The sequence below is a fragment of the Diadema setosum genome, chromosome 19 (assembly GCF_964275005.1).
Source record: "Diadema setosum chromosome 19, eeDiaSeto1, whole genome shotgun sequence".
NCBI classification, from domain to species: Eukaryota; Metazoa; Echinodermata; class Echinoidea; order Diadematoida; family Diadematidae; genus Diadema; species Diadema setosum.
Window position 1 is genome coordinate 10,762,899 of NC_092703.1, and position 26,566 is coordinate 10,789,464.

Here is a 26,566-nt window from a genome sequence, read left to right on the forward strand (position 1 = left end):
GTGGAAGGTCAAAGGTCGAAAGTCACTCTACTTTGGTTAAGATGAAGAGATTTAATAGGGGTAGCATCTCTTTGGGTTATTTCTCTACTATCAGTTCCAGCCATTTGTGCATCAGGGACTGTCCAGTGGCTGTGCTATCTGGTAATAGGATAAGAAAAAAGAAGAAGGAAAAAGAAAAAAATGAAGACACGGAATTATGCCTAATTACAGTCTAGTTGCCGGAAATTGTGAGGATTAAAATTCAAAGGTCATGGTCAATGGCAACTCAAAATTAACTTGAAATAAGAAAAATGAGGTTCGCCAAAATTACAGTATGGTTGTTTGTTTGTTTGTTTGTGTGTGTGTGTGTGTGTGTGTGTGTGTGTTTGTGTGTTCGTGTGTGTGTGTGTGTGTGTGTGTGTGTGTGTAAGGGTGTGAACTGAATTCGAAAGTATCACGTGTGTATATACGTAGGATTAAAGGTCAATCATTGGTCAGTGCTCAAAGAACCATTTTTATCGCTTTGCTGCTGCTATTCTCGTACTTCGCAGTTCTTAATACTTCGCGCGCTAATTGAAACTGTCGCGCTAGTCTTGTGTATGTTGGCAAAATGAACATGATTTGTATACCATGTGCATTTACTCTCTTGTTTCCTTCTTCCACTGCAAGCGAAGAGAATTTCAGAGAAGAATGCTTCACTTTAACGAGTTCTCGAAGATATTGATATGTACAGTGTAAGTTCAGCATGTCAAATCTCTACGACTGGAAACTGGCAAGGCTGGTGACGTCACACGTGATGACTCCGGTTTGAACTGTTGAGACAAAACTCACCTCACGTGGTAACATACCAGAGTGTCTGCTAAAATAACAATACAATGTATGACCAAAGTATAGATTCCTGTATCACATTTATTTCCTGTCGTGATACTCTCTTCTGTTTCCTTTTTGTGCAAATTGTTGTCTTGACTATTTGTTAATGTATTTATTCTTTCAGCCGTGTAAACACATATTTGTTTGACAATCACCTCATTAGGTGATACGCTATCAGCGTATCACCTATTGTGATTGTCAAAATCTCTCTTTATTTTTTTTTTATTCTTCTTTCTTTCTGGACAATTTTGTGTCGTCAATATCTCAACAATGACATTACGGAATGACATGAAATTTTCAGTCAACATGTCTCATAACAATATCTAGCCACAATAAGGTTTTCATGACAGTAACATATCTATGACGTCATCTAGGCGCCATTTTGTGATTTTCGGACCTTGTCACATGATCGATCATAACTTCATAACTAGATGTCATTTCTGTATCATTTTCGGTGGACATGAAGTTCAGGTCACGCTCTATCTTACCTTTTAACGCTAGTTACCCAGGTCTTCATTACGCGCGCGTACGCGCGCGTCAAAATTTTAAAAGGCTCAAAACGACTTCCCAATGGGAAATCTCGAAGTTTCAGACAATTTTAAGCGTTTCAAACATTTTCTCGCGTGCGCGTCCGTCCGCGCAATTTCGCGCGCAGAGGGCGTAAGCAACATGAAAATGCAATTTTTTTGACTGATTTGGATTCCTGATACTTTGAGTAACAACATCCATTGATTTTCGATCGATTTCGACCTATAACAAAGGAATGCACTGGCGTCAAAGTTGAAATTCCACGTGCGCGTCTTTCTGCAAATATAGTGAAAAAACATGTCTTTGTTTATTTAGCCATAGCTCTTTAAATCGTCCGTTGACCCTATATTTCTATTGCATATTACAAAAGTATGTGAATTGTAAATAACATTGCTAGTATCAATATTGCCAGGAAAACGCGATGACGTCATCATATCGTCATTTTAAATAAAAAAAGTGGAATTGATTTTTTTGAGGTACTGTTTCTGACATTCATTTGCTCGTATCTCTGTTGTTTAAGCTCAATATTATCCCAAATTCACATATGTTGTACTTTAAACATTTGCCTTTCAAGTCTATGTCATGGTTTTGAAATTTGATGACGTCATCATACTTTAAATTGTGATTGAAAGTAAAGATGCAAAATCGGACAAGTTTACGTGTTATGTCTATGGGAGGTGATTTTTTTTAAAACCATCCATTGACTTGACAACGTTTAAGCACCTTTATCTCAGCTGATTTTGCTTCATTTCCTCTGAAATTTAAGTATGTTGTAGCTGAGACAATAAGCTGCAGTAATCATGCATTTTGTTCTTTGAAATCTTCTCATGAGGTTGACAATTTTGCAGTTTAAAACTGAAAATGAGAATGGAATGCGGACCAAACGATTCCTGATTCATCTTTCACGTACATAAGTTTACGTTCCTCTACTTTTCTCGTCGAGACGTATGGCCGAGTGGTTAGAGGCGTCGTCTTAGAAACGTGAGGTTGCACACGTACGGGTTCGATCCTCACAAGAGCACGAAAGAAAATAATTTTTTTTTTACTTTTTTTCTTCAATGGAGTACTACACCTTCGTCCATGTAGAAATCACGTTTGCATGTAAACACACCTATACGCACACACTCACACAGTATACCTTTGTTTTGCGTTGGAGACTGCATTACTTCGACTGCTGCAAAATTTTGCAGGCTGGGCTTTTCAAACTGATATAGTATATTTATCAAAGTGAAATTTGTTCATATCAATTCAGTAACACAATGTAGTCGTGGTTACTTTGTGCTGATTTATACATGTAACAAGCTATACATTTTTAAAAAGGTATTCAGTCTTCTGTATTGATGATTATTTGTCATTTAGTGGTTTTTGTGGAGTTTCAGATAGTGATAAAAAGTATGGATGATATTAAAGTGCAGCGATAATTCCTACAGTTAGTTCAAAGTTGTGTTACAGATGTTTGATACATACATTTAGCATTGTGTGTGTGTATATACGTGTGTATACAGGTTGGCCATATAACACATTCTAGACAATTAATCTTAATTGATTAGCAAACGTGATCAGCTATGGAACTGAATAAGGTACTAATGTATGATGTTAATGATTCTAATTAAACTGTGACGAGTTTAAAGGGATAGCATAACTGTGTGTAAAAATAAGGCAATTATAAGGAAATTTTAGGGCAATTTGATAACCATGCCTATAATAATTTCATACAGGTACTAATACCTGCCTCATCTTCATGTGGTAGTTTGTCGTGTCAGTAGCAAACTGACAACGTACGATGAATGTGTTATACATTGAACAACTGTCTTTCAAGTCCATAACGTTCCCCATATTTTCCCGTCGAGACGTGTGGCCGAGTGGTTAAAGGCGACTTCTCAGAGACGTGAGGTTGCGGGTTCGAACCCCACAAGATCACGAAACAAAATATTTAGATACTTTACTATTTTTTTTTCTTCAATTTTGTATTACATATTCGTCCATGTAGAAATCACGTTCGTATATAAACGCACCTATACACACACAGAGACACACACACACGCCATATCCCTCTTTTTTGTGTGTTGGAGACCACATTGCTTCGACTGCAGCAAATTTTGCAGGTTGACTTTGTCAAAGCGATCATAGTATGTAATGACGACGACTGAGGTGTTGTACTTTGAACAATTGTCTTTCAAGACGATGTCATTGTTTTGTAATTTGATGACGTCATTACATTGAAAATTGTGATTAAAGGCAAGGTATCAAAACCACCCGATTATAGGTTTTATGTCTGCGGGACGTATTTTTCCCAAGTTGCCAGAAATGGCATAGCGACCTCAGTCGTTACAAGGCCGCTTTTCCGTCTAGCAATGCAATAGATGTTCACACGGCCACGTTAGTTGAGTGGGCATTGACTTTCCCCCTGTTATATCTATACATTGTTGTTGTTTTTTTGTCTTACCATTTCCGTGGATGACCCGTGGCCGAGTGGTTACAGAAACGGTTTCGCATGCACGCTCAATATAACTTCAAGGTGCCTATATCACATTCTTTTCTTTGTCGATCACAGATGACTGTCATCTGATGACCACAAGCGTATCACCTAACTCGTCCTCAATGTGACGAGTTTTCATGTCTCGTTGATATATGTATTCGTTTTATTTGTTTATTTATTCATCCATTCATTCATTCATTCATCCATCCATCCATTCATTCATTCATCCATCCATTCATTCATTCCTTTATTCCTTTATTCATTTATTTAGTCATTCACTCATCCAGTGTTCATATATCTATGTTGATATCCGATTCAGGTGGCATCGAATCTGAAGCACACTAACAAAAATAGCCATGGAGAAATGGTCGCACAAGAGAAATGCCCCCTCCTTTTCTTTGATTAGTTTACTGAAAACCAAAAAAAAATAAAATAAAATAGATTAGTGCAGGACTGACTAATGCGATGATTAATACGCTATTCTAAGACAAATAGTTTAGCTTGTAAATACCGTTCCTGTATTCTAATACATGAACATTCACCAAATCAATAAAACGAAGAAATTTTGTCGCACTAATTGGCATAGTGGCACGTGTACACACAACAATTACCAATTGACAAAAGTGAACCAGCGAGGACAGTTTTGTAGGTGCCTCCAGTGTAACTATTTAACTATTTAATTTATATGATTATATAACCAACGGTGTAGTTAAGCCCTTCTTGCATGCGCCTGTTGCAATTCTGAACTCCCCAAATAAACACATATTGTACATGGAAATGTACGTGCACATAAAAAAAGCGACCATCTACACGAGCAAGCATTTTTTCTTTTGTTTTCCGGGTTTTTTTTTTTTTGTAAGAAATTCACACTGACATCTGCTTCATGGTATCGCGAAGGCATTTCAGTAGTTCAGAACAAAAAAAAAGAACAAAAAAAAAAAAAAAAGGATTGGATGGACTAGGCTCATATGCAGGGCGGAACATTTCCTCGGGTCTTGTCAGGACAATCCATTGAAACCCACACCAACCCCAACCCCCAACCCAACCCCACCCCCACCCCCACCCCAAAAAACAAAACAAAACAAAACAAAACAAAAAAAAAACAAGATAGCCAAAGTTCAAAGTGAACCTTGAAGTGGATGTGCATGTATACAGTACATTCAAATAATTCATATGTAATGAAAGAAGTATTACGTAAGGAGACGCAAATCTTTTTGTTTGTTCACTCAGTCATTTATAGATAAACCGGACAATTGGATTTTTTTTTTTTCGGTTCTTGCCATTAATGATATACAATTTATGTAATCGCTTCTAGCATTCCACAGAGACATCAATTTGCAGGCTGACTGAGTTAAATCGGATCTCTTTAAGAATCGTTAGCTCTTGGTAAGTTAAAACCAAGGCTGACTGCTAACAAATATCCAACCAGTGAGAGCACTGGTGGTGCGTTAGTCGAAAGTCAACAACTTGAGCGAGTTCTTGTGAACTTATGGCGTGTTGGATGCGTCATGCACTATTAATAATAACAATAAAGGACATTTATATTGCGCAGCTACTATAATAATATACTCTACTGCGCATTGCAAAATAACATACATACAAGAAATTCAAACATAGAATACATTACTTCAAGAGATGACTTTTAAACCTGACCTTAAAGGGGATGGCTATAGTACCTGATCAGTGGGAATGCTGGGGGATGACTGTTCCAATCCTTGTGGATTCATTTAAGAGTACACTATATATATCTATTGTTGTATGAAAATTATTTGCTTCAGAATGGTCTCATATTCAAGTAATGTGCAGTTCAATGTTTCCAGGTTAGCATGCCTGTACAGTGTCGGGGCGATCGTTAACAGCCCGTTAACGATCGCCCCGACACTGTACAGGCATGCTAACCTGGAACCAGGTACTAGCCACCCCCTTTAAACTCATTAATTGTAACTGCTTGTCTTACAAAGGGAGATTATTCCATAGTTTTGGTGCAGCATACAAAAATGCCCTGTCACCAAGAGTAACTTTTGATTTCCCTGATGGATATTTCAATAATGTTTGATCCCGTGAACTTCGGAGGTGATAAGATGTTTGAAATGACGTTTTTAACTCTACAAGTTCCTGTATGTACACTGGTGACGAGTGATGATGAAAATAATTTGCACTCAGGGAAATGTTCACCTTCATAGAAGGTATCGACAGAAGATCTAGAAAAGCATTACAATGTACTAGGAAAAAACACAAAAACATTAAAAACAAACAGCCGTGTTGCATTTGTTGTCATTACACCCCTGCACTTGCTTGCCAAATACTATATATCTCGGACCAAACGATCACCAATCTTTTTATGCTACTTTTGATACATAATTATGACTTGCTGTAACCTATGTGTATGTCATGAAACGGTCTATGGGGACCTGATAATGTTATTGAAGCCAAGAGGATCTGATTATTTTGTATGTACAGTGAAACTCAACTCAAACTTGGCAGGAGACATCGTCTACTGTTGATGAAATAACGCCTCATTTTCGTTGCGGGCAGTTCATTATTTTGCTTTCATCAACATGTATTTCATGTTGAATTACAACCAGTATGTACCTGTATGTTTGGGTGTTTCGTCTCCACCTCTGAGAGTAACTGAGTAGGTATTCGTTGTAGTTCAGTTTGTTGTTGTTGTTGAAATATTCACTCTGCACAATTATTATGGTCATTATTATTATTATTATAATTTTTTTTTTTTTACTAATATGGTGTATGTAATTATTCCTTATCATGCGATGTCACTTTGTGGTATATGATCACTCTGAATAAAATTATTTAACATTGAATTTCATTGTTTTTGTCTCGTCTCTGGGAACTTGCACTACTTTATGAAATATGCAATATATAACCACCATGCTATCATGTCAATACAGTATCATAGATCACTGTAAATAACAAACCATGCTACACATTCCTTATAGAACGTAACAAAAGAGAGAGAGAGAGAGAGAGAAAAAAAAAAAACCCACCAGATTCACAAGTCCACCTTCATATACATGTGGATCGAGTGAATGCAGCAATACTAGTAGAACACATCAGTGAAAGTTTGGGGAAAATAGGACAATCCGTTCAAAAGTAATGGATTTTTAAAGTATCTGCACTGAGACTGCTGGAAGAGGAGACTACAGAGTATGATGTCACATGCGTACAATGCTGTAAGGAAAATGTAAAAAGAATTTCACAAAATTTTACTTTTCGAAAAAAGTGCGCATTTCCTCAACTCGTCACTGACGTATACTGAGGGTAATATTATTTCCCCTTGCCTTCTTAAAGAGGGAAGTCAAGTTTTCTTTTATAATGCAAGGAAAGTGAAAATATGTTGAATTTTCTTCATATTTTCTTTATATTGTTGTACACATGTGACGTCACAAGCTGTAGTAGTCTTCTCATCCAGCAGTGACTGAGCAGAAACTTAAAAAAAAAATCATAACTTTTAAACAGATTGTTCGATCATCTTCAAACTCTTGCTGATGTGTTCTATTAATATTGCGGTATTCATTCAATCCACGTTTTTAGAGTGAACATGTCCTTTAAACTATTCACACATATAATTATTTGTCTTTGCCCTTCTCTTCCCTTCGATCGACTATGTATACAATATATTTTTGTGATAACCCCCTTTGGAACGCAGGCCACATTATATAAGATGACAGGGTCGACATGAACAATGAAGAAGACGTGTGTATGCGTCAAAAATTTGGTTTGAATAAATATCACAGTTGGACTGCAATGCATAATTACCTTACTTCATCATCTTTTCTGTACTGGTACCAACATGCAGACTACAAACATCGTCAGGTCTCGACTATACTGTATATACTCTGTATATATATATATATATATATATATATATATATATGTAGTGCGAAAAGATGAAGTGTTCAACGCATTATACACAAAACACACATTTATATGCATATATACATATGTGTGTGTGTATATATATATATATATATATATATATATATATATATATATAATTACATATATGCACATAAAAACAATGTGTATATATATACATTTGTATATACAAGATATTGTATTTGAGGCTGGTAAAGATACACGATGAAAAGGGGACAAGAAAACAGTTTACAGAAGTTTGTACAAATATGAAGTGTTCTTTATCAAAGCAAATTGAAACGAAGCACCCACTTTCGCTAGAAAGCAATGCAATGTATAATTTAAGAAGTATGTCAGTACATGTACAAGAATATTGATGAAAAAAAAATGGATTTCATGTTTGGTAGCTAATTTGTCTTTCACAAAAGTTCCCATATACATGTATGTGCATAATCATTCAACAACTTTTCTTTTTCTCTACCTGCTGTTTAAAGACAGATCCAATTGTCTTACCATTAAAAAAAAAAAAAAAAAAAAAAAATAGACAACAAAATATGTAAGATTTCAATGGAGAGTTAAGGAAAAGCTACCGAAAACTAAATCAATCTTCAATGAACAAGCCCTACATGAGAATGCAACATTAGATACATGAACACTATGAATCAGCATTAAAATGGGTGTGTAACGGGTTTGCAGCATCGGGCATCTTGCATTTTGCATTTGTGACATATGTTGAACAATATGTTCACGTCATGAATTTCAACATTGTGCCCTGAACTAACCACACATCCAGAGGTACTCACAAAAATACATATTCATACACTAACAGTACTTCATGTGGAAGAAATTATGTAAACCATATCAAAGAGTCACGCCAGTTTTTCTTGCACACATTGCTGTCTACAGCGCATTGGTGAAATATATATTTACATAATATATCTGCCAAATGTCATCTCATTACCAACATTACATATGATGTGATTTTTCTCCATACACTGGTGATGAAAAGAAGAGTAGTGCTTAACAGCACTGTCGCACAAGAGACAGGAAACAGAAGTTGCGATTCAAGCTGATTTATCAAAGCTTACAATTTCATTTTAGCAACCACCCTACTCATTACCTTGAACCCAACCCCCCATCCCCCCCCCCAAAAAAAAAAACCCAAACAAACCTAGAACCTTCTACTTTAAATGTTAAGTACAAGTATGTGTACATGCAATCTGCTTCCTTTTCATAATCTGATGAGTCCATAAATACTGAAAATATGCAAAAGATCCAGTGCTACAGTTTCACCCGTGAAACTTCCATCACTCCTCAATATGGTAGAAACTTTCGAAACAATTACAATCCTTCTTCAGTCAAGCTGAAGATTCTCGCCAAATTTCTAGCTTTACACAGCGTTTCAAGTCAACCCATTGTAAGGACCGACAGAGAACCAAACCACACAACATTCAGGGAGAGTACCCAATGTTTATGCATCCGCTTAGGCCTACGCAAAGCTCTCACGATTCTAAAAGGACTCGATGTCACTGATGCCCTTTTGAAAATGCAAGAGTGTGGCAAAAAGTGTGGACATGTAACTTGTCTCAGTATCAAATGTTCCATTCCTCACCTGCACTGCAAAATTCCACAGCATTCAGAGTAACCTATGTGCGGCTTCAGATATTATGGCAATTCAAAAATAAATTATTGAATTGCTCTTCGTGACACATGAAGATCATCATCCCTTTCAGGTACTCAGCGTTCATGTTGCTACTGCTCAACTTCACCAGAGCTGTGCTGGCTTACCTACTGTACAACTGTATTGGAACTACAGGAATGAAATTCTACAATCACCGAACACATAAAAAAAAAAAAAGATGAAAAATATATTTATCACAAGACAGACTTTCCTGCACACCTGAATCCACAAATTATGGCAGAAATTGAACCACCAACACATACATAAACAAAACATTTTTGAATGAGCAAAGAGTCGATGCTTGAACCACCTGATAAGCAAGGACCAAGATCCAATTACCAGTATCCCCCAGAAAAGTCCTGCTTTCGGATCATCCCCACGCAAACGTGATTGTCCTGCTCTTGGGTGTCAGCAAATGAGATGACTTGGTGAAAGTGTGTGCTCTGGTAGGCTTGGCACGTTCATGAAGAGGGGGTGGGGGTAGGGGAAGATGGTGATGAAAACAATCTCTGGTCCCCATCTGGAGCTGAAAAATACTTTTTGTTCTTACGAGGATGACTGCTGCTCGAGGTCAGCTGCTACCACCTCTGGCTCCTCGTCATTGTAGATATTCTCCGCCTGTGATATGTCGGATGACACAATTTTAGACAAAGAAAGGGAGAAAAGGGAATGAGATTTCTTTTTTTAAAGCATAATCACCACTTCATTAATTAAAACAAGACTTGACCAAAGACTCTTCAGGGGCAGTCAAGTTAACTCAGCTCACAGGATCTCACATTTGAACAAAGATTCAAGTTTTTTAACATCAAAGATTTCAAGATTCACAAGAACGCACAGACTGAGAGCGCAACATCACTGATCATTTCCAAGGAATGACATGTTTGACACTGACAAAAAGTCAGTACAGACGACTCCCATTACAACAAAGTCCTCAGAACCAGCAGTATTCTTTCGTTATATATGAAGATATTGTTATAGCCGAACAGTAAAGTAAATAAAGATATATAAATGATAATTTTGGGACCTGAATGTTTTTCTTTGGTGTAACAAGAATGTTGTTACAACCGTGTCCGTTGTAACAGGAGTGCACTGTACTGGAGTGCAGTGAATAAAGCAGCCCCTGTGCTCAATAAAATGAATCAGTAAAACATCTCAGCATCCACTTCACCTTCTCCCACAATCTCCAACTCACCATCTGCCAGACTTGCATGATGTTGTCCTCGGAGACGGAGCAGATCACCCAGGGGTCGTTGGGGTTCCAGGAGAAGTCCGAAATCTTGGCCGTGTGTCCTCCGTGGATAAAGAGGAGCTCCGGGGGACCGTCCTCTGCATCTTCTGGTGTCTGGTCCTCGCCGATTTTGCTGAAAAAGGAGAGAAAATGTGCGAGGAAGTGAGATGGGTGTGGCAAGACTGGTAGATTCCATGGATCAGATTAGATAAGTGACTGTCATGTAGACGTGCACTGCATTTGGAGCACCTAGCGGTAGGTCAGATGAATAGAGCATTTCAAAAACACTCTGGTATACTGTCACAATTTGACCGGTAGATTCCATGGATCAGATTAGATAAGTGACTGTCATGTAGATGTGCACTGCATTTGGAGCACCTAGCGGTAGGTCAGATGAATAGAGCATTTCAAAAACACTCTGGTATACTGTCACAATTATCACTCAATGCACAATTGTTTCAACTGCCCGGGGGGGGGGGGGGGGGGGGGGGGGAAATGTTGTACAACACTTTAAGCACCATGGCACATAATGGGAAGGTGTTCCACACGAAACAACTGTTACCATTATCATTATCATTTTATCATCATCATTTTTGTCATTACTATCATTTGAATAGTTTGATCCCAAAAAGGGTTAAGTGCCATTTTTGAAAACTTTAACCCTATTCTAACTGGGCTATTTGAGACCAAGTTTTTACTTCAGATCTCGGCCGCCGATCACGCGATCGCCGCAAAATTTTGCCTGAACATAGAGCCGGATGTCAACTACAAGATTACATGGTCATACAATAGAAAAATTTGGATTTCATATTTTTTAATAAATTAATTTTGCAAATTAACACATGAAATCATGTTTTTACCTATAACTCCATCAAAAAGACTGAAGGATTATTAAATTTTTGTGTCAAAGTTCCTCAAGACACATCAAACAATTTTCTTGTAAAAAAAATAGCGCAATCAAAATCATTTTCTTTTGTTTTTTATTGTTTTGTTAATTTCTTATGTATCTTATTGTTTTTTTGATCTTTTGTTTTCTATTGTTTTTTTGCCAAAATTTGTTGGAGGCACTTTTTCAAGCTTATCTACATTAGAATTGATTTATTTCAATGGCTAAAAGTTGAAATAATCTAATTTATATCAATTAAACAAAAAACCATAGTTTGCATTGAATTTGCACACAAAATCATGAATTTGAGCGGTTTTCGGGTTGACATGCATATGCAAAACATTGCATAACTTCAGAACGGTGTATCCAGACATCGCAAATTTGGTCTCAAAATATGCGGGAGACTCAAATGAAAAAAGTCGTGGAACGACGCGGCAAAATCTTTTGCGCGTTGCGAAATCGTGGCGCGAAACGTCGAGGGGGGGGGTCAATTTGACCCCCCCCCCCCCAGTTAGAATAGGGTTAAAGTAAGTCCATCATCAGATGAAGCAAAATAAACCTTTCCAATGATACCTCACGCGCTGCATAACATGGTTTATTCTTGAATTTATGACATCCCATATTTTTGCACAATTTCCTTTGTTTTTAAGTAGGTTTATGACAAGTATATCAAAGTGAAATGAATGGAGTTAACTTCTTTTGCCATCAAACTCATAAGCTGAGACATTTTTCATATCAAAAACACATTGAAGCACAGTAAAAGATACAATTTAAAGGCAAAAGTCATATTTCGTTTCAACAACAGAAAGATGGCTCAAAGTATGAATTATAAATGAAAATTTTGGCAGACAAAAAAGAACAATGTTTAAAAAGACTGCTTTACTTGGATGAAGAAACACAAACAAATATACAAAAACAATATGTGAATCAGTTACTGGCTGGAAGCTCTGATAGGTTCTTCAAAGTGTTCTTACCTTAAGTCCCACACATTGAGTCTCCTGTCGGTGCCACTGGAAGCAAGGATGGTTTCATTATGCGGCGACCACTGGACCTGGAAGATCTCGTCCTTGTGCGATTCAAACGAGTGCAGCTTGAGTTTCAGGTTCCGCAGGTCCCACAACGCCACGGTCTGAAAAGACACGTCACAGAAACAACACGTCACCATTAAACTCCACCATTCCCGTTCGTAAGTCACACTTTCAAAAAATGTTCAGTGTTGTGTGGTAATAGGAACCTTATGTTATGAAGAGGACCTACAATGCATCCCAATGCATCTTAAAAACATTGTAGCATTCATAAATGCATACAGTGATTCTAAGACTGGGAAAGCAACATTACACCAACAAAAAAGCTAACATACGTCTACAAGCTGTGATTCTTGTTCACGGAAGTAATACCAGTTAATGCAAACTTGCATTAAATCAAACATAGCAGAATGTTCCTCGTGGATAAAACAAGTGCTCCCTCCTCATCCTTCTCACACTATCATACAAACTGTCTAACCAGTGGATATACACATTCCTTGATGTGGCTTAATTCAACTAAAAAAAAATAAGTTAATAACCCGTTGAGGACAGGCTGATTTTGCTACAACACGCATTTCCCACTTGCCTGAGTATACTCAGGACTTGTCCTCAACAGGTTAACATTTATGTTCAGTACCTGTAGATAGCTTTGAACTTATATCAACTGTAATCTTAAATTTCCAACAGTCATCTTGGCAATCTTTTTTTTTTTTTTTTTCACTGCTCCTTTCAAATTCACATATGCCTGAGAAGTATTTTTTCATTCAGACAGATAAACCATTAATCCTCTCATTATGGCCACATTGTGAAGAGGTGGGTGTATGCAATATCCATGTGTGTCTACAAGCGTGATACATATACTTTTGTCTAAGATCCGGAATAGTGTGTTAAAAAACAAAATGCTGCTTCATTTCAATAGATTTGCCATGTGATACTTCAATGATGATCCTGGCAGTTGTGGTAATATCTTTGAATTTAAATTACAGAACACACGGATATTTCTGACAAAAAACCTGAACAACAGCAGTGCATGAACAGGAATTATTACTCAAGAGACATCTCCTTGTAATGCATCTGTGAAGACATGACATATGAGTCAGTATAAAAATGATGCACAGGACAGAGTGGATCGGTGAGAATTGGATGCACGAGTTTAACTTTGGAACTATTTAAACCCATGAGTGCACCGAGTGGGTTCTAGACTGTTTCCAAAGTTAAACAAGAGCATCTGTCCTGGGCCCGTAAATACATGAAATTCAACTTTTTGCCCCATCATGCATCTGGTACACCTACAACACTGTACAACTACGTGAGCCACACTTTTGAATTTTGCCAGACGCATGGCTCAGTGTGGATCAGTAAAAATCAGTGCATGATGATTGACCAATCAGATTGAAGACATTCTAAAGCCCATTTTATAAAAAGGTTACCTTACCACCCTATGACTCTGGCACTTTCTTACCTTGTCAGCTGACCCCGTAGCCAAGATGTATTCACTGTATGGATTGAATGAGAGGCAGTTCACCTGCAGGGAGCAGCAGAAAAACATGAAAGGACAAATGTTGATCTGATTTTATCACTGATCAAATTTCAAGCCTAAAACTTGAGTCGATACTGCATAGATAGCTATCACTGTCACATCACTTACACATACTTCTGCATTGAAAACATTAATTTTAAGAATATCAAACATATGATCCTGTACATTAACTACAGTGGACCCTTAGTACAAAGAGACATGATATACTCAATATTTCATCCTCCCTTTCTCAATAGGGCATTTTCTTCTGTTGCTTTTGTTTTGGATCAAGATACGACAAGGTATCTGATACAATGAACAAATACATCAGTCAAAAAGATTTTTTTTTTTTTTTTTTTTTAAATATTGAACTTACACTGAAGAACTTTTTTATATGCAAACTCTTATAAATAGGTTGTTTCACATCAATCCCTCTCCAATCCAATCTTTGTTTGATCAGAGCAAAAGTCTTGCGCAAAGGACAACACTGGCTCGAATCATTCAGAATTAGGAATTTGTGTCCCATTGCAAAGGTGCGAGTACCAACAGCATGAGTGCATGTTTCATTTTTCCATCTGAGAAGATGGTTGGATAGCCCATTAGCACAATCAGCACTTTGCAATAGCTGGTCTTCCATGGGGTTCAGTTGGATGTGAGACAGGACCATTTTACTAGGTTATGCACCCTGCTCTTTGCGATGAATAGATGAAGAGGGGTCTTTTGCGCGCATGATTTGTGACACTTTCACATACAGACCGCCATTTTATGTCCTATCAAACGGACAGAGTGATTTGCTTCTTACAGACTTGGAAATTGAACCCGGGTCCTTTTGATCTGGAGGCAGACACGCTACCAACTGAGCCAAATCACTGCCCTATAATGCCCCTATAGCCGTATGCCCTATAGCATGACTTCTTATACCCTTATTTAGGTGACACAGGGTTTGTGCAGAGATACTAGTTTGATAACAAACAAAAAAAAATATAGTAATAGCAGGTGAGATCTAGACCTAATCATAACCACTGGTTAGTAAGAAGATCTTGTCTTACCTCAGCAGTATGAGCATCAACAGAGTGTCTTGCTTTGGTAGTGTTGTTAACTCTTGTATCCCAGCTGAAGAAAAGATGAAAAATAACATAGAAGTTTGAATCATACCATTTTTTTTTTTTTGGGGGGGGGGGGGGAGAGGTGGGGGCAGTGGTTATTGTAAAATTGGACACTTTTGTGGCATGGATATTTTCAGGCATTATGTACAACATGAAAAAAGTGTGAAAATAAAAGCATATATATTTTTTTGTTGTTGTTGTTACTTATAACATGTTATTTATAACACTATTTGATGTTCTGATACTGTGGAACACAAACATGAAAAATTCATCTAACAAGCAGAGCATAAAAGAATTACTCACACGAGAATTTACCCTTTACAAAACTGGTTTTGATGCATATTTATCTACATGATCTACATGCATGTATCATCACATGTTATTAGTGATGAAACATATCAACCAAACACAGATACTATACAAAACTCATCATACAATACTAGCAGTCAATACCAGAATAAGAATATTTGTGTGTCATAGTACATTCAGCACTAACATATATCAACCACACATAGATACTGGAAAAATACTTATCATCAAATAGTGAAAACTTTAATCAGAAAATCTGAACATTGTCTCCTCCTCTCAATTAGACACACATGCAAGAATACCATTCATACCTTTGGACCACTGGTTCTCCCGACTACCCCCCCCCCCCAAAAAAAAAAAAAAAGACCTGCAAAAAAGACACACTCACATCATGAGTTTCTGGTCGTCTGCCACGGAACCAAAGAGACTCTCATGCAGGAGGTGCCAGGATACGTCCTCCACCACGGCGGAATGACCGGTGAAGATGATCTTGGCGTCCACCACTCGGTTCTCCTTGCAGTTGGCGTTGATGTCCCACAGGCAGATGGTCTTTAAAAAGCCACAAACAAAAACTCCAAAGTTTATTGTGTAACAAACAAGGGAAGCAACAGCCTTCACTTGATTCAACAAACCCTTTACTCCTGTATTTGCCAGATAGTCCTGGTCTGTTTGCAGCCAAGAACATATAGTGTATACTCTAAAACCAAAAATGTTTGCGGTATAACATTTTTGTGGATTGGAGCCAACAACATTTTTTTTTTTTTTTTTTTTTCGGCATACAATTTTCGTGAATTGCCACTGGCATTCAATGCATACAGCGTAGACATGAATTTTTGTGTGCATATCATTTTCTGAATCTTGGCTCAAGCGAAGTTTGCAAAATTAAAATACACACAAACATTTCTGGTTTTAGAGTATATCAACAGAAAAATACAGAGAAAGAAGTAATACATCACACACTAGTTTTTTTGTGTGTGTGAGTGTGTGTGTGTGTGTAATAAATCTGTATGTTCAATTACTATCCAATTCATGGATTCAATTACACAATTTCTACAATAACAAACACAGCCACATCTATAATACCCAAAAATGAATGAGAATCACAAACTTCTGAGACATCTACACCTGTGCCCTGTTGCATAAAACCCTTACCGCTGGACTTACCACTCCTTTCTAGCGGTAATTCTTCAAATTAGCGGTAAAGTTTAAAATCCTTGATGCTGATTGGCTGTAGTGCCTTATTTTGACGGTAGTTACCATTGAAATTCAACGGTACGTTTTATGCAACGGGCCACAGGACATGTATAAATGGGACTTCAGATGTACACTAACACACTACAGACACAGTGTCCCAGACACAGATATCTATAGGTGGGATCAAAGCACTCACATGGTCATCTGACGCACTGAGGAGGTGTCCGTGCAGGTTTGGATTCCAGGAGAGACCATAACCTTCCTTGGAGTGACCACGTAGCCTGAGGTCTGGCTTACATTGACCATTCACATCTATGTGGTCAAGAAAGCATCAAAGCAAAGAATAAGGGAAAACTGTAAGGAAAGCTGCACAGTACAGGTGTATACACACAGTGCTTTCTGGTTACCGCAATATTATAATGGCAAAAAGCTCATGGGGGAAATGGTCAGTTTTCACTACTGAGCCCACAGTGCACAAAGTGGTAATGTGTCATCATGCCTGAATACTATTAATTATACTGACATTGTCAATGGCCAATAGAATTCAACAACTACTTTCAAAAATTGGATCTTCATTCAGAAAATGTGGGGTCTGTGAAATCACGCAGTTCAGGATAATTAGAGTAGCAGATGAATGCTATCACGCATCCGATACTCGAGTAAGAAAGAAGAGATAGTAATACTACTGAATAAATCACTAAGCAGCAGATAAGTAGGTGCTCAAGCCTTGAAAAGGCAGGAGCCTCGCCTTCGAATTTGCTCAAAACCAAGTTTGGTTGACTCATGCAACCATCCACATGAAGCTACAATGTATGACATCCTGAACATGAACAAGCTGGTAAAATGAGTGTAAAATGCAGTATGACATTATGGGAACTTATATTTGTAAACAGTTTATTATCATGACATCACATTTTATATTCATACATTCAATCTTTTTTTTTTTATTATGGGTATGAATATCTTACCAAAAACAGAGCAATTCACTTTTCCTGGGAACAAGGGGGAACACAAATATTCATTCTTTTTTGTTACCATGACAAAGTGTACACGTTTTTTTTTTTTTTTTTTTTTTTTTTTTTTTTTTTTTTTTTTTTATAATACCATTCATGCATATATATCTCACAGGGCTGCACACTGGCGCCGGTCCGACGGTCAAAGACCAGTAAAAGTCACTGTCGGACCGGTAACTTTTCAGGAAATCTACAAGTTACCGGTCCGACATGACCAGTAAAAAAAAAAAAAAAAAGCATTGGTGGGGTCAGTAGAAAGAAAAAGAGCAGCCCCGATCAGGGAGAAACAGAATGCAAGATATCGCACTGTTCAACAAGTTTTACGCAAGTTTTTGTTTATGTCTACCGGTGCACTTTGTACAGTAAACATACATTAGTTTTGAGCTCTAGCAGTCGACCAGTTATTCGCCCTCGCTTGCGCATTTGGCGCTGCTCACGCACTGCCATGCAATGCAATACATGCAGAGCATGTACAGTGTAACTGCTTTTCGTTTGCTTGCGATCGGCGGTCATGCCAGACAAGAAGCATTGATAGAAGCGCACGCATTTCTGGGTCATTTTACTCATGAATTTTTTAACGCAAGATCGATCCGATACCGGCTTCGCAGCAGCATGGCAGTTACGTCAGAACTAATTTACTTGTGTCGATTTTTTAGAAAAAGTAAAAACACATTCGATATTCAGCGATTCAGCGATTTTCATTTTACACAGTCATTTCACAAATGAATATTTTCATACTCTCAGAATGGTCTCATAATGAAGATAGGCGCAAAAAGGATCACGAAATCGGCTCTTTCGTGTACTTTTTAAGAACGCATGCACAAAATGTGAATAGATAATACTAGGGAGGAAAAAAATCATGAAATCATGGCAGTCCCGCTTACATATTTGAGGTAGAAATCGTCCCAAAAAGGATCATGAATTCGACCGGCCGCGTCGTATCTTTCAAAAGCTTATGTACGAAATGCGAAGAGATTATAGAGGAGAAAAAAATAAATAAAGGACACATTTTGGTGAGTGCATCATAAAAGATTACAGCCGAATAACAGTTCATGAAATCAACGCAATCCCGTTGAAATTTGAGGAAATAATAGGCGCAAAAAGAATCTTGAATTCAGTCCTGCATGCCGTGTTGGTTATCAAAAACGCATGCACAAATGCGACGAGATTATCGGGAGAAAAATAAAAAACACATTTTACCCTTCTGGTGCATCATAAAAAAATCACATCTGAAGTAATTCATGAAATCGCCACAATCCCGCTGATATTTGAGGTAGAAATAGGCGCAAAAAGGATTGTGAATTCGGCCGTGTCGTATACCTTTTAAGAACGCATGTACGAAATGGGAAAAGATTAGCGGGAGAAAAATAAAGGACACATTTTCACCCCTTTTGGCGCTTGCATCATATAGATTACAGCCAAATAGTAATTCATGAAAATTTCGCAATCCCGTTGGAATTTGAGTAAACAATAATAGGCGCAAAAAGAATATCGAATTCGGCCCTGCATGCAATGTATAATTTTGAAAACGCATGCACAAATGCGAAGAAACTATCGGGAGAAAAATAAGCAACGCATTTTCAACCCTTCTGGTGAATGTATCATAAAAGATTTCAGCCAAAATAATTAATGACATATCGCAATCCCGCTGATATTTGATGTAGAAATAGGCGCTAAAAGGATCGTGAATTCGGCCGTGTCGTATAGGCATGTACGCAATGAGAAGTGATTATTGGGTAAAAAATACAGGACACATATTCACTCTAAAAACGCAAATGTTGAATCAACATTTAAAAGGGCCGAGGAGTGACAGCATTTTTTGAAGTGTTGCATCCAACTTTCAAGATAACATTTTAAATGTTGAATCTAGCAGGAAAACCAACACTTTGAAAATGTTGTCACTCCTCGGCCCTTTTAAATGCTAATTCAACATTTGTGTTTTTAGAGTGTTCAAACCCTTTTGGCCCGTGCATCATAAAGATTAGAGCCGAATAATAATTCATAAAATCATCGCAATCCCGTTGAAGTTTGAGGAAACGATAGGCGCAAAAGAATCATGATTTTTGGCCGTGTCGTGTATCTTTTAAGAACACATTTACGAAATGCGAAGAGTTTATCGCGGAAAAATAAAGGACACATTTCAAACCCCTTTTGGCGCGTGTATCATAAAAGATTGCATCCGAAGTCATACATGAAATCATCGCAATCCCGCTGATATTTCAGGTAGAAACAGACGCAAAAAGGATTGTGAATTCTGCCGTGTCATATACCTTTCAAGAACGCATGTACGGAATGCAAAGAAATTATGGGGAGAAAAATAAAGAACGCATTTTCAACCATTCTAGCTGGTGCGTGCATCACTAAAGATTACATCAGAAGTAATTCATGAAATTGCCACAATTCGGCTGATATTTAATGTAGAAATAGGCGATAAAAGGATCGTGAATTCAGCCGTGTCGTATACGCATGTACGAAATGCGAAGAGATTATTGGGAGAAAAATACAGGACACATTTTCAACCCCTTTTGGCCCGTGCATCATAAAGATTACAGCCGAATAATAATTCATGAAATCATCGCAATCCCGTTGAAGTTTGAGGAAACAATAGGCGCAAAAAGAATCATGATTTTTGGCCGTGTCGTATATCTTTTAAGCACGCATTTACGAAATGCGAAGAGTTTATCCGGGAAAAATAAAGGACACATTTTCAACCCATTTTGGCGCGTTATCATAAAAGATTACAGCCGAAGTTATTAGTCCAGGCGCAGCGACCCAGAAAAACTGACTTCATTCAACCCACCCCGCAGAAAAGGTTTGACTGCATGGGGTGGTCGGTTGGACCCTCTGGAACACCCCTAGGTAGTATGTGATATCAAATTGTGGTATCAATGAAATTTTACAGGCCATTTTAGTTGCGACATGACCATATTCTTCGAGGAAGCGTCTGCGCACACTAAGACTACTACACGTACCACTAGCACTGCTACAGGCGCCAATGCCAGTGGTGCCTGTTATAGTCTTAGCGTACAAAGACTTTTTCCGCGACAAACATCGGTTTTTGCCTGCAAACTAACTTTTCACGCTAAGCTGGGGTCGGTGTAGTGTAGTTTCCAGACGTTTTTATTTCGTCTTTATTTCTCCAAGTTGAAGCAAGCCAAGTGAGAGTGCATACCCAGCGATTGTGACGCCCGAACCGATTTTTGTGGCAATCATTGAGCACGCACCCTCACTCGGCTTAGCGCAATGCAGCGGGCTTCTGCACAATACACGGGCTGTAACTCAGAGAAATAAAGGCGAAATAAAAACAGCTAGAAATTAAGACTAGGGTCGTTAACGCTTGTTGCTATTGGGGCACTGAAAATGACAAAATTATCACAGTTTTTGCATTTATTTCATGAAGGATTCATCGAAACGCCTTAAAACTATATATGTGCATGTTGCTAGAGATGTCAGCAATACAATGGGATACATTGTAAGGTATGAAATTGTGCATGGTTACCATGGTAACCGGATGCCTACAGGTGATTGGTAACTCCCAAAAATATCTGGAATTTAGACAGGTTTGTTTCTTTTGCCTTTCGTGCACATCATTCATTGTAGATGAGCTCTACACTGTAAAATTAGTCTGGATAAAAAGGGAAAAGACGCCCAAGATTTTTCCCTCATTCTCTCCTCAGCATTAATTCATTACTGCACGCTTTGAATAAAATTTACATATCATGATATTTCATTTCATATATATATATATATATATATATATATATATATATATTTTTATTTTTTTTTTTTTTAACAATAGCTAACGAACACAAAAGTACGCTTAATTCTTTGATGGCTAATCCAACGCACGTGTATATTCCTTCTTTAGAAAGGAATTTATCGGTATTCTTGAATAAACTTCCTTTAAGAACATAAACAATCAATTGCTTTCCTCTGCTCTTTTCCAGGATTGTTTTGAATAACCATCGCTCTGTAAATACTCGAAAGAGCTACTATAGAATATTGGCTTTGCTTTCTGTATTCATCTTATTTTTAAGGGAAATTTGTGTCCATACATTATTAAAAACTATATACATTTGCCTATGCTTTGAAGTCAAATTTGTGTTGAAAGTACGACGGATGCTACTTTTTCATGCATTTTACTATTTGAAAATGATATCTTTCTTTCAATGGCTGTTTATTATGCCTTTGCTTACAAATTTTGCTGTAACTTGAGAATGCTTCAAAATATTCTTCCCATATACCTGATGTCGTACACTTTATGCAGAAGGAAGGACATGCTTATTGAGCTTTTTGAAATTATGGGCTTTAGTTTTTGAGTTACTGACAACTAAATTCTGATTGGATAATACTTGTTGCCATGGCAACAGGGAAAACTTTTTTAACGAAAATCAATAAAAAATTGTGTGTTTTTTTATTGCATCTATAAGATTAAAAAAAAAACAATGTTTGCAGCAGCAGGAGGCATTTTGGGGTTACCAGTCACCTTTAGGCATCCGGTTACCATGGTAACCATGCACAATATTATAACTTACAATGAATCCCACTGTATGGATGACATCTCTAGCAACACGTACATATAAAGTTTTATGCAGTTTTGATGAATTCTTCATGAAATAAATGTAAAAACTGTGTGAGTTTGTCGTTTTCAGTGCCCCAAATAGCGACAAGCGTTTACCGACCCTAGTCTTAATTTCCAGCCGTTTTTTCGTCTTTATTTCTCTGAGTTGCAGCTTGTGTATTATGCAGAAGCCCGCTGTATATATTGCGCTAAGTGGAATGAGAGCACACACCTAGTGATTGCGATTCGGTCGTCACAATCACCGGGTATGCGCTCTCACTCGGCTTGCTTGAACTCTTGAAATAAAGATGAAATAAAAACGGCTAGAAACTACACTACACCGAACCCAGCTTGGCGTGAAAAGTTAGTTTGCAGGCAAAACCCTTGTTTATCGAAGAAAAAGTATATGTGCGCTGAGACTACTACACGGAGCATTGGCACTGGCGCCTGTAGCAGTGTTAGTGGTGCGTGTAATAGTCTTGGCGTGTGCAGACTCTTTTACGTTTGTTCCAACAAATCATGATGAAAAGTGGCCAGTAAAATTCTACTGACACCACAATTTGGAACCACATACTACCTGGGGATGTTCATAGAGGTCCCATCTACCACCTTGTCTGGTCAAACCTTTTCTGCGGGGTGGGTTGAACGAACTCCTTAATTAAGCCTCTTACAGGAATTAGCGCCTTGACTATATTCATAAAATCATCGCAATCCCGCTGATATTTTAGGTAGTAATAGGCGCAAAAAGGATCGTGAATTCTGCCGTGTCGTATACCTTTCAAGAACGCATGTACGGAATGCGAAGAGATTATGGGGAGAAAAATAAAGAACGCATTTTCAACCATTCTCGCCGGTGCGTGCATCACAAAAAGTTACATCCGAAGTAATTCATGAAATCGCCACAATTCCGCTGATATTTGAGGTAGAAATAGGCGCAAAAAGTATCATGAATTCGGCCATGTGGTGCATCTTTTTAAGAACGCACTTACGAAATTCGAAGAGTTTATCGGGAAAAATAACGGACACATTTTCAACCTCTTTTGGCGCTTGCATCATAAAAGATTACAGCCGAAGTAATTTATGAAATCGTCACAATCCCGCTGATATTTGAGGTAGAAATAGGCGCAAAAAGTATCATGAATTCGGCCATGTGGTGCATCTTTTTTTAAGAACGCACTTACGAAATTCGAAGAGTTTATCGGGAAAAATAAAGGACACATTTTCAACCTCTTTTGGCGCTAGCATCTGAAAATATTACAGCCGAAGTAATTTATGAAATCGTCACAATCCCGCTAATATTTGAGGTGGAAATGGGCGCAGAAAGGATTGCGAATTCGGCCCTGCATGTCGTGTACCTTTCAAGAACGCATGCACAATGCGAATAGATTATCGGGAGAAAAATAAAGAACCCCTTGAAGCGCGTGCATCAGAAAATATCACAGCTAAAATAATTCATTAAATCGTCGCAATCCAACTGACCACTAAGAGCAGGTTACGCAGCAAGTTCGTGCGCCGATGTTTAGAAAAAGTCACAAACGCATTTGATACAATCTGATTTTGTTCATTATCATTTTACACTGTAATTCACAAACAAACATTCTATTTTTTCCTATCTTTTTTAAAATTTCTTGTGCAATAAATAATGCAAGTTTAAAAAAAACTATTAATCTGTAAAATGTACATGGGTAAGGGGGTACGTCCATAAAAAACAAGAAAATAAGTTTGCAAGTCATTTAATGTTTTTTTAGGTTGTCGTTGTTGACCGGTAAATTTTCTGTTCGGACCGGTAAAAAATGGTAAAACGGGGCATTTACCGGTCCGACAGAGACAGGTTGGACCGGCAGAAAAAATGGGTTAGTGTGCAGCCCTGTATTTCATTTTGTGTTCATTGAACTGTCCTTCCCAGGTGTATGAAAGTAAAATCAGCACATGTACCGCTTTGTATCATGTTTATTTGTTTTTGTTTTGTTTTGTTTTTTTAAAGGAAATAAATAAACTATTGAATTGAATTGATTTGAACCAAAATTGAAATTAATGTAGCAAGGCAAACAGGAGAAGAATTTTGACCCTGTCCCACCTGGCTTTGAAGGGTGTTTGGTGTAATCGAAGACTAGGACGTCACTGCTTGGGGTCTTGGTTGCGATGACTGTTGCATTCTGGGGCATGTAGCGGGCACGATTCACCTCCCCTTCATGGTTGATCTTGATCTCGATCTCGATCTTGCCGCTCACGGAACCAAAGCCTCCAAACTCTACGTCGGTCAAGAGACATAAAGAACAGTGTCAAAGTAAGTTCTGGTTCAAGTCAGCATCACACAGACATAGCAAACAATGTACTGTATGTTGACACCACAAAAATAAGGTAACATGTCAAGGTACAGATAATCACAGTACAGCAGTAAGTAGTGCCACTATGAAGGGATGACCTGGTACTGAAATTATACAACTTGAGAAAGTCTTTGACAACCCTTAGAAACCACAGCAGAAGCTCACTAAATCAATGGCAGCATGCACAATACAGATGCATCATTTGCATTTTATACATTTCTTGTGATCTCAGTCACCCATTCATGATTAAATGCATATGTACATATTTATGCTCATCTAAGAGGACGAAGAACTTGTCCAAATTTGATAAATGATGACTTCTATTGTTCAATATATGAATAGTCTGTTCACAAAAACAAACTTTGATGCAAGATGTATAGAATGCCTCTGTACGATGCACATGTATGGTTTAAAATTTGTTCTTATCTCCTCCAAGTATAAAGGATTCACACACCTATATCTCGCTGGTTTTACAAATTTGTTGAAGTATCAAAAAAAGAAATACACAACAACATATCACTGAGGTACAGTGAAGAAAGACCGGAACAGTGTGAAAGTCAGAACGCACCTCCTTTCTCGCTGTCGTAATGGGCAGCCTCGATGTGGGCATCATCGTTTGGGAGCTGGACACTGGCAATGACGAGGTGGTTCTGTTCATCAGATCTACAAAGTGGATGGAAAGGGATTTACTTGTAAGGTCTTGTCTCAAACAAGGGCAAACTCAATTGTGTACTGCACAGACACTGACCAGATCTTTCATGCAAATTGTGTTCTGGTATGTCTACTTTTGCATGTGCATACACAATACCCTACTCACATCTAACACTAATACAATATACTGTAAAACAAGATATATTCGCGGCATGAAATTTTCACGGATTGTAGCCGACGGCCTTTTTTGCAGCATTAATTTTCGTGAATTGCTACTGGCGTTCAATGCATATAGTGTAGACAAGAACTTTTGCATGTATTTTAAATTTCGTGAATCTTGGCGCTCGCGAAATCAAAATGCACGCGAACATTCCTCGTTTTACAGTAAGTTTTAATCCATGCTGACCACATCGTTAGTTTACTAGCTGAGGTATTGTTCACGTAGGATTATTCCTAATCGGTTGTAGATGTACCATAAAAAATTCTTGCAACTCAACAAGAGAGTGAAGACACACGAATGATAAAATAAATCATCACTCTGCACCTACAAGCACACACATACTGATGAACTTACGTGTGAGTACCGAGTACAAGACGGTGAACGGAATAGTCTTTGCCTTCTGGTCTGTAGGAGAAAAATGAAACAAAAAGGCAAATATCAGTGGATCATCTTCATCATCTGCATCAAAATGCAATGCCTGTCACTGTAGTAAGTTAACTTTAATAGACAACAACAAACAGATTGGTGAAAGCTTCATATAATTCCAACACAAAATGGCAGTTAAGGATTTTGCATGTTACTGCAGTCACAACGAAATCACGTGACGACATTGGTTATTGCTATATTTATGCACAAAAGATGATGTGGTGACCATTCACATGACTCCCACTGACTGGCACACAAGTAAGTAGTTACGATTTAAAGGTGTCGGTTTTTTTTTTTTGGGGGGGGGGGGGAAGGAAATCACAAAAAACACAACTTCAAAGTATTGTGGTCACAATAACACTAACAACCTTTCAACACACACAATGACTTGAAAGTCCAAAAAGTGTAATAAAAAAAAATGTACATTCCTCGCTGAAAAAAATGGTATAAAACACATAACAGGCTTTAAAGCAGGATAATGTATAAAAGTAGGAATAAAGTAGGAACAAAATCTCTAAAAAAGTAGGAAAAAGTAGGACATGAAAGGGAAAAAGTAGGGCATTAAAGAAAAAAAGTAGGAATGAATCAGGACATGTGCAGGCTTTTTGGAGTAGTTTTCGTCGATACTCACCAGAACTCTTGCTGTTACATGTAAATCTTAATTTGTACTCACAACCCTGCTGCCTCA

General features: G+C 37.8%; 1 protein-coding gene across 1 annotated transcript in view; it reads right to left on the reverse strand.

Annotated features, from left to right (window-relative positions):
- Positions 1-7,990: 7,990 nt before the first annotated feature.
- Positions 7,991-26,566, reverse strand: part of LOC140243129 (histone-binding protein RBBP4) — a 28,291-nt gene continuing 9,715 nt past the window's right edge. Inside the window, exons 3-12 of the mRNA XM_072322857.1 lie at positions 25,807-25,857; positions 25,150-25,244; positions 24,332-24,505; positions 16,877-16,992; positions 15,875-16,035; positions 15,121-15,184; positions 14,015-14,077; positions 12,502-12,656; positions 10,606-10,774; positions 7,991-10,031 (exon numbers count right to left, since the gene is read on the reverse strand). Of these exons, the coding sequence (XP_072178958.1) occupies positions 9,960-10,031; positions 10,606-10,774; positions 12,502-12,656; positions 14,015-14,077; positions 15,121-15,184; positions 15,875-16,035; positions 16,877-16,992; positions 24,332-24,505; positions 25,150-25,244; positions 25,807-25,857 (1,120 nt within the window). The 3' untranslated portion in view covers positions 7,991-9,959. The remainder of the gene's footprint in view (positions 10,032-10,605; positions 10,775-12,501; positions 12,657-14,014; positions 14,078-15,120; positions 15,185-15,874; positions 16,036-16,876; positions 16,993-24,331; positions 24,506-25,149; positions 25,245-25,806; positions 25,858-26,566) is intronic.